Source organism: Camelus dromedarius, chromosome 7 (genome assembly GCF_036321535.1).
Source record: "Camelus dromedarius isolate mCamDro1 chromosome 7, mCamDro1.pat, whole genome shotgun sequence".
NCBI classification, from domain to species: Eukaryota; Metazoa; Chordata; class Mammalia; order Artiodactyla; family Camelidae; genus Camelus; species Camelus dromedarius.
This window is the reverse complement of record NC_087442.1, coordinates 84501433-84513748: the sequence shown is the minus strand read 5'-3', so window position 1 is coordinate 84513748 and position 12316 is coordinate 84501433. Positions and strand designations below refer to the sequence as shown.

The 12316-nt window shown below is 42.4% G+C and overlaps 1 protein-coding gene across 1 annotated transcript in view; it reads left to right on the top strand.

Moving 5' to 3' along the window:
* Positions 1-12316, top strand: part of LOC116153933 (uncharacterized) — a 44042-nt gene that overhangs the window by 25935 nt on the left and 5791 nt on the right. Inside the window, exons 5-8 of the mRNA XM_064487389.1 lie at positions 3668-3802; positions 9001-9042; positions 9655-9739; positions 10809-10886. Of these exons, the coding sequence (XP_064343459.1) occupies positions 3668-3802; positions 9001-9042; positions 9655-9739; positions 10809-10886 (340 nt within the window). The remainder of the gene's footprint in view (positions 1-3667; positions 3803-9000; positions 9043-9654; positions 9740-10808; positions 10887-12316) is intronic.

Here is a 12316-nt window from a genome sequence, read left to right as displayed (position 1 = left end):
CTTCTTTCTCACTGGACACCTAAAACACAATCACAGTGCTGGTTATATGTAAGAATCTTGCCAAGGCTTTTTATAAATACTGGTTTTCTAGATCTGGTGACTCAGAACCTCTGGGGGAGGACTGCCTATCCTGAAAGCAATTCTCATACATCAGTCTCGATGACCAGTGACTGGATTCCAGAAGGGGAGATGTTCTCCTGGCTCTAACCTCCTTCTCCAAAAGGGAGAGGCAGAGAGCAGAGACGATCTGGGAATTGGGGAAGGTGCAGAGACATGTCTGCCTACATTTCTTGCCTCAGACACATTCTGGCAGATGCTTGATGAGGGCCCAGAAACTGCTGCCCCGTGAGCCCCCACGGCTGTAAAGACAGGCAAGCAGGTGCAGACCAGCACTTGCCTTTACAAGTGGGGAGAAGGGTCTGCAGGCCACTATCTAGATGCCACTTAGACTAGATTGGTTTTAAAATGAGTGGCCTGAACAAGGTCCAAAGGACTAAAAAGACCTGTGCTTCTGGCCTCCACCTACCTTTTCAGACCTATTTCACTTTCTAGGAAACTTTCATGTCTCTGAAATTTCGTAGGCTCAAATTCTATCCCTTCGGCACGAAAATATGAAACCTCCCCTCCCAACACATGACTGTCTCTCCTTTTTCTTCTTCTTTCTTTTCCTCTCTCTCCTCCTGCCTTTCGCATCCTCTCCAAATAATTCAAAATTACCTTTTAAAATTCATTTCAAATGGCTCTTCAAAGAAGCCTTCCTTGCTTGTGCGCCACACAATCAAACACAGGTGTCCCTCTTTTAATTACTCATCTCACTCTTTAATTTTTCTTTATACCTAACAGTAGTGTTAACACATCTACTGGTGGGAATCTGTTTAATTTCTGCCTCCACCGTGCAAATCTATGTTTTCTGAGAGAGTTGAGTCTCAATCCCTTTGCTCCCTGCTGTCCAGACCTCACCAGGTGCCTTTCTTTAAATACACGCTCAAACCCTCTCTGCTGAGTGAATGAAATTATTAAAGAAAGACTGTTTCAGAGTACCCCATTTTTTCTTCACCTATGGCAGAAATCTATTTCATTCATTTATTCAATAAAATGTTTTGAATTCCTCCAATGCGTCCCTGTGAGAATTAAATGATAAATCAGATAGAGACTCTTTCCTCAAGGTCCTTAGCAGTCACTGAAGAATGAAAGATATGTATTCAGATCACTATTACAGGAGCCTACAAAAGAAACTGCACACTTTTTTGCTACTGTGATTGGGTTTCGGTCCTCTGCAGTTGTCAAAGTGCCTGCTCCTGTCAGAAGATGTTAGGGGACCTCCGGAGTCAGCTGGATTTGAAGCCTCTGGTTCCATCACAGCGACCTGGTTTGACAGCATCTAAACTACCTGGGCAGCAGCCTCCTTATCTGCACACTGATCAGTTTTCTAGGGGAGAGAGGATGCTGTCTCTACATACAATGTTGGTAGCAGGTTACTACAGGTCCCACAACACTAAAGAAGACACACAGATGGCAAATAAGCACAAAAGGATACTGAGCATCATTAACCATGAGGGAAATGCAAATTGAATCCACAACGAGACGGCACTACACAGCTATCAGATGCCTAAAATAAATAATGACACCCCTAAATGTGTGTGTGCAGGTGGGGAAAGTGAATCAGGCATAGAGTGCTCGTGAGGATGAGAAATGGTGCCGCCACTTGGGAAAGCAACTTCTAACAGTCTCTTTAAAAACAAGACACACAGCAACAACAGCTACACCACCACCCAGCATTTGCCCAGGGAAGTGAACACTTGTGTTAACACAAACACCTGCACACACACGTCTGTTGCCGCTTGATTTCTAAGAGCCCCAAACTGAAGACTGACCCAGACGGCCCTCCACAGTTGGTTCAGCAAACTGTGATACATCACCATCATGGAAAACTGCTAAGGGTTACAAAGGAACCAGCTATAATACCCACCACAACTCTGATGAATCTCTACTCATGCTGAGTGCAAAAGAGCAAACCCCAAATGGTTATGTAATGTGTGATCCCACTGACACAACATTCCAGAAATGGCAAAAGTAAAGAAATGGGGAACATATCACAGGTTTCCAGGGATTGAGAGATGGTAAAGTGGGAGGGAACTCTGTGCGGCTGAGAAAGAGAAACATGAAGGATCCTCAAGGGGATGTTCTGTATCTTGACTGTATCCATGTTAACATCCTAGTTGTGATATTGCAGTAAAACCTAGAGAGATGTTACCACTGGGGGCAACTGGGTAAAAGGTTATAGACACTCTTTATTATCTCTTATAGCTGCACTGCATTCTACAATTATCTCAAAATGAATACATTGATTTTTAAAAGTCAAAAGATGGAGGCAAAATCAGGGAAACAAGTATGTCAGTTGGTCAGTGATGGCATGAGCCTCAGAACCCTGACATCACAATGGCCAGAACCCTGCCTGCAGCAGAAGCTCAGGCTTCCTGGAGGAGTTCACAGCCCTCTGCCAAGTGCTGGAGACACACTCGGTTTTCACAGAGAAGAATTAAAGAAGACAGGATGTTCACCGCAAGCAATGAGCTTGTAGGTGATCATTCAAGGTTTCACCGTATAAGGTAATCTTTTAATACACTATTTTTTCAGTGTTACCATTCCATTTCTTAATTACATTATATCCTGTGCAACTTTTTAATTGAAGTGGAGTCAGTTGACAGAGCTGTGTTCGTTTCTGGGGTACAGCATAATAGTGCAGTCATACATACACGTACAGACACTATTTTTGATTTTCAGAGCAGACTGGTGGTCCTAGGAGGTGCTTTGTTGCCTCTAAAATATATGAACTCCTTTTCACCTTCAGCACTGGTTTCATGAAAAGCTACCTGTGTCCGTAAGATTCAGCGCTGCTGAGCACAAGGCAGCAGGTTTGACGTTCTTGGTTGGGGGTGGGGCTCACTTTCTTGACTTCATGGGAAAGACTTTTCTGTAGACTTATGATAATCTCTGGTCTACGTATCAGTTTTTAAGCTCAGTTCAATTCAGGTGTTTCACCTATTACGACCGGAAGCTCTGTTAGAGCTTAGCTGTAGCTTAGCCAAATAACAGCGAAGCAATTCCTCATGTTTAGAAACATTTTAATGACTCCAGTATCATTTGTTGAACTTTGAGAATGTTTCCCAAAAATCTAAACATTGATTTACATTACAATTTACCAGAATCCTCAGTTATTTAAACTTTTGTGTTAAAAGGAAACCAAACTGTAATTACTTCTCTGTAATCTTCAAATAACTTTATCTATGTTAGGCCAAAAATTATCCTATTTGGGTTTTCCTAGGTTTTGACTAGTTTTTTAACTTCTTGTAATACACTCTTCACTTAAGTCTCTGTTCCTCTTCCAGTTTACGAATCAACTTCGCTCTTTTCTCCTCTTCCCCACCTCTAAGAGTGCCATGGCTTGGCACTTTGTTCCTGAAACTGTTTTCCATCCACATCAACCCCCTAAGAGACCTCATTCCTTTCAGTCGCTTTCTGTAACTTACTAACTCCTGATTTGGAGCTGTGAAACCCTGTTCGGGAGATTGAGGCTAATTTTTAGTGTCCACCTTGACATTTAATATAAACTCCATCAGATATGGGACCAATGACTTGCTGTTCTGTGGTGTTTGATGTTTTGCAGGGAAAGCCCTTCTACTGCGGTGGACGCCCACAGGGACAATGCGTCACCGTTTGAAGGCACCCAATGTATTGTGATCATGTTCGGCCCGGCCAAGCTCCAAACAGGCTGGAGGAAGGAGAAGAGGCAACTGTTCCTGTACGGGGATAAACTATTGATCTCGAACACCAAGCACGCACATACTATGCTCTCCCGATAATCATAAAGTTATATTTATGCTGTTCAACTTAATAATCTGAGTTTACCACCTAGTTTTTCCAATTAGCCATAAGAAGGGTGGGTGAGGGGAACTAAGCTTCCATTCCTCCTCAGCTCACCTGCAGTTCAGCTGGAAACTAAGTCATCTTGGGATTTCTACTTCAGAAGCCAGCACAAATGGAACAGCTGACTAACTGCTACGTTTGTATTTGGTCGTAAGAAGGAAATTTCAGTTTGTGTGTAATAATAAAGGGGGCTTCAACGTTTCTTTCTTCACAAATGTTTCTCCAGTTGTGTGAGATGCTAAAATTCAGTGAAAATTCTTTTGAGGTTTTTGTCATCATTTTCCGACTACATACATTAGACACTTCTGTTCTCAAGACTTGCGGCCAGATACAGCCTTCAGTATCACTTCTGATATTCACTAGAATGCTCAGTAAGTTATTTTCTACCAAACGAGTAGTTTAGTTTTTAAAACAGGATCTCCATGATAAACGTTAAGATATTAATACTAGTAGAGGCCCATGAAGAATTTGCAAATGGGGATTGCACAGAGCGGACCCCATCTTTACACATCACTATCCTCAAATTTAGTTAGTAAAGAACACAGAGACAATGAAAGACACATTTTATTTAACTCTAAAGATGAAGGTTACTGAAAACTTAGCAGTGAAAGGACAGATACTTATAGAATACTTCCCAACCCCAGCTTCCAAGCATCTCAGGAAACACCTCTACCTTAGAAAGGGGGAAGCTTCCTAGGACCTTATAAACCCCACAGCTCACGGGGCTCACCCTCTGGTATAAAGGTTAAGGGGCAGGAGAAGGGAGGGGCACCTGTCTTGTTAATACATCGTAACAGGGGACACAAGATAGAAATGGAAACTTGAGTCCTCTTCACCCTTCTCTTCCTGAGCCACTTAACATGAGATTCATCCTCTAATTTCTACTGAGAAAATCTCAGAGCAGGTGACTGGATGTGAAGAAACAGTCAGGCCCTAGGAGAATGCCCTAGACCAGAAAGCTTCCTTGTGATACATTTAAAATATTTCCATGCTAACATCTGGCTTTTTTGATACAATGTCACGAGATTTATCATCTCACTCCCCAAATCAAAGAACAGTCCCATCAGAAAACCTAGTGGCTCTGGGAAAAGAGGAAAGAGGTGGAGGTGGGTACTTCAGGGAACTACAGGGAAACACCCATGGATGCCAAGTGGTTGTCAGAATAGGCTCCTGAGTTAGGCTGTCTGGGTTCCAACCCCTTTTTTGTTGCTTTTGGCAATTTACTTAGCCTCTCTGTGAGTTCCCTCACCTATAAAATGGGGCAAATAATGACTATATGGTGTGGTTGTTTGGCAATTAAATGAAATAACGTTTATAAAATATTTAGAACAGTGCTTGGCATATGGTAAGTGCTCAGTGTTACAGGAGAGTCATTTGTGAAGCCATGCTCTGGGTTTTTGGATAACTTCTCGGTTTAGGTTCAAGAGAGCGCATAATCTTGGTACCTTATTGAACTAAGGAGAGAATTACTGAAGTAAGTTTTTCCAGGTCAGTATATCTGAAAGTTCCCACATGGTACCTTGAGAGTCTATACACATAGACGCCTACATTAGAAGAAGAATGTGTAAAATCTAGCAGATATGTATCTATCATTCCCACCGCCACATATTTTTATCTTGATAATGACTTTACAGTTACTGTCTAGAAACATAATTTTATCTGACAGTTGTGTTTCATAAAAATCTTCAAACACGCAGACATAGAGTAAAACTGATTAAACAGAATGTAGCAAAAGAACATCTTGTATCAGAAGGTGAGTTTCCATCATATTTACACTCATGGTGCCCCGAGCTTTGTGTCTAGACCTTTCAGGTGGGCTTCCTGAGAAATTATTTTCATTCCACAAACCCCACTGAAGAGCTGTAGCTTAACTGTTCCATAAATCGGTGGAGTCACAGAAATTCCTGCACGTGAGGGGTCTCTGAGCTCATTTAGCCCTGAGTATTTCTACATGTGGTTCTGAATAGCAGGGCTTCCCAGAGCACCAGGCCCAAGTTCTCTGGGCATCCCTCATGTGGCGTGGAGCTGTGATCACACCCTAGGCCTACCTGAGCATTGCATGTGTGAATTAGCCAACAGCTACGGTCATGTGATGTCAGAAGTCAAAAGGGAATAGGCAGAAACAGTTCAGTCCCTCCAACACTTTTTGAAGAAAGACATGAATGAATAATAAGTTAATTATAACAATTATAAAAATTACATATATAATAACAAATATAAGAATAAATGATTTAACGGTTCTCTGATCTCTACAATATAAACCATGGTCCATTCTCAATTCTCATCATTCAGAAAAATGCCTATTTGCTACCATCGAAGTATTTTCAGGGCCTTCCTGGCCAGCCTCTGTTCAACACACACTTGGCAAAGGCCTATCTAACCACTCCCTGTGCTGTGCACAGAGGGTCAAAGAGATAAAGGAGCCATGCTTTGCCTAGAGCAGCGAGACAAGCATTTCAGCATGAACATAGTGGCTCCATTACATTTAAGAAACAAACTAACAGAAGTCTTGCCTGGTTACCTTCGCAGGTACAAACGGAACTTTAAGATCAAATACGAAATCCCACTGAACAACATGTGGACTGGAGACTGCACAAACAAAGCAGGGGAAGCCATCAATGCACCCAAGTCTTTTGTCTTGGGTTGGCCCACAATGAACTTTGTGGCCACCTTTAAGTAAGACCTATAGCTTGGTCCTGTCTATTACATGAGTTAAAAAGGAAAACAGTTTAATTAGATTATATATTAAGTCAGTGACTCATGCTCTGAACTCCCATGATGACACTTGTATGCCACGTACCGCACCCCTCAGAAAGGTTTTTATGTGCAATTGATGGTAAATAGGGGGAACTACTGGAGGACTTTCCTTTAGTTTTGATCCGTGGTTTTTCAAGTGGGCTATAGGAGCCCCTTGGGGAGCGGAAGCTCACGTGTCTGTGGTGTTCCTGTAAGTGGAAGGAGGATGACGAGGTCAGGTCTCCAGGGCCCTCTCTCACAGCCTGCCCCTGATGCCCAGGGAGCACCTCTGTTTCTAAATCCCCAGAATATCATTCTTGAGCAAGTACTATCAAGTAGTCGAATTATATTTGAAAAATTGCCTTTACACTCCCAAGCTAATTCCTTTAAAGACAGGATTTAATTATAGAAATGAAATGAATCATCAAGTATTAGATTGTCCTAATTGCTGTGCACAGACTGTCTTCTTTGGTGTCTACAGACAGGTGACAATCTTAAAACAAAGGTGTGATTCCATGGAGGGCAGGTCAGTTTACCAAGACACATTCTTGGTTGGACTGAGGATGGGGAAGGTGGCCATCGTGAGTCAGCACTTCTCGGTTCACAGGGGGGTGATGGAACTTTCACATCTGCCACCTGGAACAACCACAGCCCAAATCTCATTCTCCTTATGCACACAGAGTGTGCATCACACGCACTCAACTCTTCTGTCTTGTCCTCCTCACCCCATGCTACCAAAACCTCACCTATCATCGTAAACATAAGACAACTAAAATGTTACCATGCTGTTAATTTATGAAATTCAAGACTGCAGCTGTTGACTTAAAGAAAATTCCCAAAGCTGTTTGGGAAGAATCATGTATTTGTATCATTCTCTACATATTTTCTTTCAATGAATTACTTCTCTAAAGATTAATGGTTGCTATTGTTTAATATCTTTTCCACGTTGCAGGTGAAAGGAACCAGTTTCACTTGGGAATATGCAAAGGTTTTGATAAGGAAGTGTCCAAGAAACATTTTTTCTAGTGACGGGGAAAATGTAGAAGTCAAGTTCACACGTTATACTGGTTCAAAGGCTGCATAAACACATATAAGGCAGTAAATCTGCCTGGCACCTAGTGCTGGCTATTTGCTGTTTTACTCTTCTGCAGACTGGCCTGAGTAATTACAAGCTGTGTCCATGGATATACGCAGGGTGGGGAGATCAGTGGGCATTCTACTTTCCTGATGAATCGGGTCCTGACATGGTGATAGGGAATGCAGGAGCAGTGCTACTGGTAGGGAGAAAACATGTGGCAGCCCCTTTACAACAGCCATGAGAAATAAAAACACACATCCACACAAAAATTTATACAGAAATGTTCAGAGCAGCGTTATCCATAGTAGCCAAAAAAAAAAAAAAAAAAAAAGTAGAAACGACCTAAGTGTTTACTGAGGAATGGATAAACAAAAGGTGGGGTGGAGGCTGAGGATGGGGGTGGAGTCATAAGTCAGTGCTTAATGGACACAAGATTTTTTTTTTTTTGCTTTTGGGTGATGAAAACATTCCAGAATGAGATCATAGTGATGGCTGCACAACACTGTTAATGTACTGAAGGTCATGAATGGGCAATCTGATGCTACATGTAATTTATGACAATAAATAAAAGCTTAGTAGGTGGTAAATCCATCTGGCAATGGATGTTAAAGCATTTCAGCTTTGGAGATTAAATGCTGCAGAGACTGTAGAAGAGACAACATGAATCTTTAATAATTTAGCAATAGGCACATTGATCTTGATCAGAGGGTTATAGTCATGAAGTACTAATTTAATGAATTACAACTGGCTAGATGCTATATGCATCAAGGAATACAATATGGTAGGGTTTTTTCCTAAAAAGATCCTCTTGTTTTGGGGACAACAGAGTTTCATTCAAAAGCCAATTCTTCAGTATGATTTAACTCAAATAGTACAGCTCTTTATCTGTAAATAGCACGTCCAGCTGAAGGAACACCCTGGGGCATGATTAACCCTTTTTCAGTGTCGGAACTTGGAGCTCAGAGTGGTTAAGTGACTCGCCCACGATGACACAGCTTGCATCATACAGAGCTGAACTTCGGTGTTCAGATTCCAAACCAACTGCTCTTCCACTTTAAGACCTACTTCCCATCACTGTAACCTTGCTTATAAAAGAGCAGGGCCTATCACAAGCCCAGTTATGAGGAGGGTAACACTTACACATGCAGCCCCATCAGTAACCACAGGACGCTGATATATTTATCTGGAACAGTGTTTAACATGTTAGTACAAGTGTTTTATGTAGTTTAATTTCCTTCTCCCAATGTTTAACATTGCAGTTCTTCAGAAAGAAGGGACAGATGGCGCGCCTTCCTTGAGAGGTACTTTGTCAGTACACATATTGTACATCTTTTATCCATGAGAAGAGTGCAAATCCCTTCCAGGCAGGGCCCCCGACACTCTCCTTCCTCTCCTTGGTGGGAACTGTTACACTGTCCTCAGACACTGGGAGCTCTGCCCCTGCAGCTCCTGTAACTGATGCGCTCTCCCTCACATGCACGTTCTGCTTCTTTGCTCGTTCTGGTCATCACTCTCCTCTTTCCCGTCTCTCCGTCCTAATGCTTGGCGCTAACACGATTCTCAACATATATACTGAATTCCCAGAAATGAAGCCTACATACTGTCCTGATTCTCAAAGCAACTGTGCCTTCCTCCCCTTGAAACCAGGAATGTGCCAGGGTCCCTCCGATCTAGACAGGAAAAGCTCTGAGGACTGTATCTGCTGCCCAAATCTTACAATGACAGGGCAACCGGTTCTTCTCTGGGTCATATCTGATTTTCCTGAAATATTTCTGCATCTTTTCTCCCAGCCCCTGATTTGATTCTGCTGAATCTTTCCATACACTTTTCAAAATAACCAAGTATACTTTAAGGATTAGCAACATACATTGACTTGAAACAAGCTAAGAGTTAATTCACTGACTCCGCTTTAGGTACATCGATCTGGCCAAGGAGAAGGAGCAGCCAAAAAGCATTCCCCTCAAAATCTTTACCGAGGACATCAACAACTGTGCCTGTGTAAGTGTTTTCAGGACCATTAACTTAAATTCCAGGTCCCTGACTTAGTAAAATCAAAGGGATAGAGAGACAGAGAAAGAGAGGACAGGGGAATGGAAGGGAGAAAGTAAGAAAGGGGAGGGAGAGAGAGAGTATTTAGAAAGTACTACATGGGAACATGGATTTTTCTGGGAAAATGTGTCCTTGCATATATAAAAAGTGAGTCCTAGGCAATATGAAGCAAGAAGAACCCACCAGAGAGACAGCGCTTAAGCATGGAAAGAACAGTGTCTTTAAAGTGTCCATACTATGTCTCCGGGTCCTTCTAACAGCAATTACACTGGCTTGTAATACAGTGATTTTCACAAACAGGTATTTCCTATTGGTATTAAACATGGTCTTCTAACTGTACCACCACTTACATAATTGTAGTTTGGGTTGTTTCCAGTTTTTATTTTTTCTGTGATGTAATATCTGGAATAACTGAAAACTTGCAGAAAAGTCACAAAAATAAAAATAATACAAAGACCACCCCAAATACCCTTTACCTAGACTCACCTATTTAGTAATGTTTTGCCTGATTTCTTGCTGTCCCCTCTATTACCCTCTGTACGTGTATGTGTCTAAGTATTTCTGAGGATCGTATACACACCATGGCCTGTTACCCTTAAACACTTAAGGATATTCTCTCAAGCAACAGCCAGACAGCTATGACTTACAAATTTAACACTGACCATTCATGTCCCCACTGTATCATTAACTGAACCAGCTGTGATGTGCTGCGGACCAGCCCGTGTGCCCTCTTGGAATTCTCAGCCTTTCTTTCTAGCTTAAGCTGCCATATTTTGTGCACCACAAATCCTTTCAAAGAAACACCTATTTTACTGAAATGCTGTTTACTAACTTCATGTTATAGAAACAAATGAATGTCAGTTTTAATTAGGGGGCTGGGCTCTACATGTGCTGCACTGTGTCACTGCCTGAATGCAAGCTTTGCCTGTAGAATATGGATCCTAATTTTACAGTAACTATTTACTCACCTGTTTTAATTTTTTTTAATTTAGAGCAATGTTTCTCATTTTTTTAACAGTCTATAACAATAAGAATATTGAATACACACACAGTGAATGATGTCATCAACCTGTCACTCTCAAAGCTAGGAATCACTGTAAGTTACCTGCAAGTTCTTTTTAGTTAGAATCCAAGTTTATTTTTGAGAGGGGTGTGTGTGTGTGTGTGTGTGTCTGTGTGTCTGTGTGTGTCTGTGTGTATGGTGTACCTCCCATCATGAGACAGCGGACTATTACAAACAGGCAAGTCATATTCTGTCCCCCTGAATTTAGAAATTGAAAGCAGCAGAGCTAGATTATCAGCCTGTACAGTAGTGTTAGTCTTGTAGCCCCGTTAAAATTCTGTGCGAGTTTAAAGTGATAGCATAACGAATGCGGGCGGTAACTTTAGAGAACTAGTACCGTCCTCTTTACTGTATACATTACATACCAGATGGGAAAATACTTGTATGAGTCCAGATAGTTCCTACTCCACTGGACTGTTCTTTCTGTATCTTCGTCCCTATACCTCCACTCCAATCCGCATTTATCCTGATTCTCACCTGAGGACTCAATCTTGCTATGATAAATCCTAAATGAGGTGCTTTCCTGTAAAGTTTGACATGAAGATCACTGGCTAGAAGCGACATCCCCTTGAGGCAGGTCCTGAGGAGGAGACGGTTAATGCCTCTTGTCAGCTGGTAAAGGAGACAAGTTGTGAATAAGACCGTGGATCTGAGGACGTGTGTGTACACACTGCTTTCACCTTGTCTTGCCTTCCAGTGTCTGCTCCTTCATGTTTTGCTAGGTCTGCTGTCACTTGTAAAATTTTTCTGGTGAAAGACATGGCTGTACTAGAGGATGAAGTTGTGCAAGGGAAAAACGGCAGGGGGGCTGACATTCAGATGGACAGAACTGAAGTAAACACATCTGCTTACATACCGTTCTCTGTAAATGGGAAAACATCCTGTTACTGTGACATGACAAGCACAGGACCTGCGACCAACACCCTTTCACACATGTGTTGCTCTATGTTCCCCTGGAGGACTCTTAACAATAATGCAGCAGCCCTTATGATTTAGACTTGTTTCAAATGGCATTTCTAGAATTTCTAGGCAGTCATTCTGCTGGGAGAGAGTTTTCTGCGTCTCACTTGTGCTCTAGGTCAGAGTCCTTGTCCCCCGTCCCCCTGGAGCGGGGCTGGATGGCACTAAAGCCCCTGGGCTGACTTTTCTCTCCCATCTCAAGGCCTCTTGGGCACTTCCCTCCTTTCGCTCACAGCTGCTGAGCCGATGCTGCCTTCAAGTTTTTCTTGCACAAGAACAGTCTTGGCAGAGTACGTGGCTCTGGACAACATGCTTGTCTGGGGGCATTTACAGGAAAGGCCAACATTCTCTAAGGAGTCTGGAGACAGTAAAAAGGAAGACTCTCGAGATTAGACTTTCCCTCCACAGCGAAGGGGCACTGCCATGACTTTTTTATGTCATGGACCACCCACAAAGGACGGGGCTGTTCACACTGTGGTTCCCTAGATCCTCAGCCTTTATCA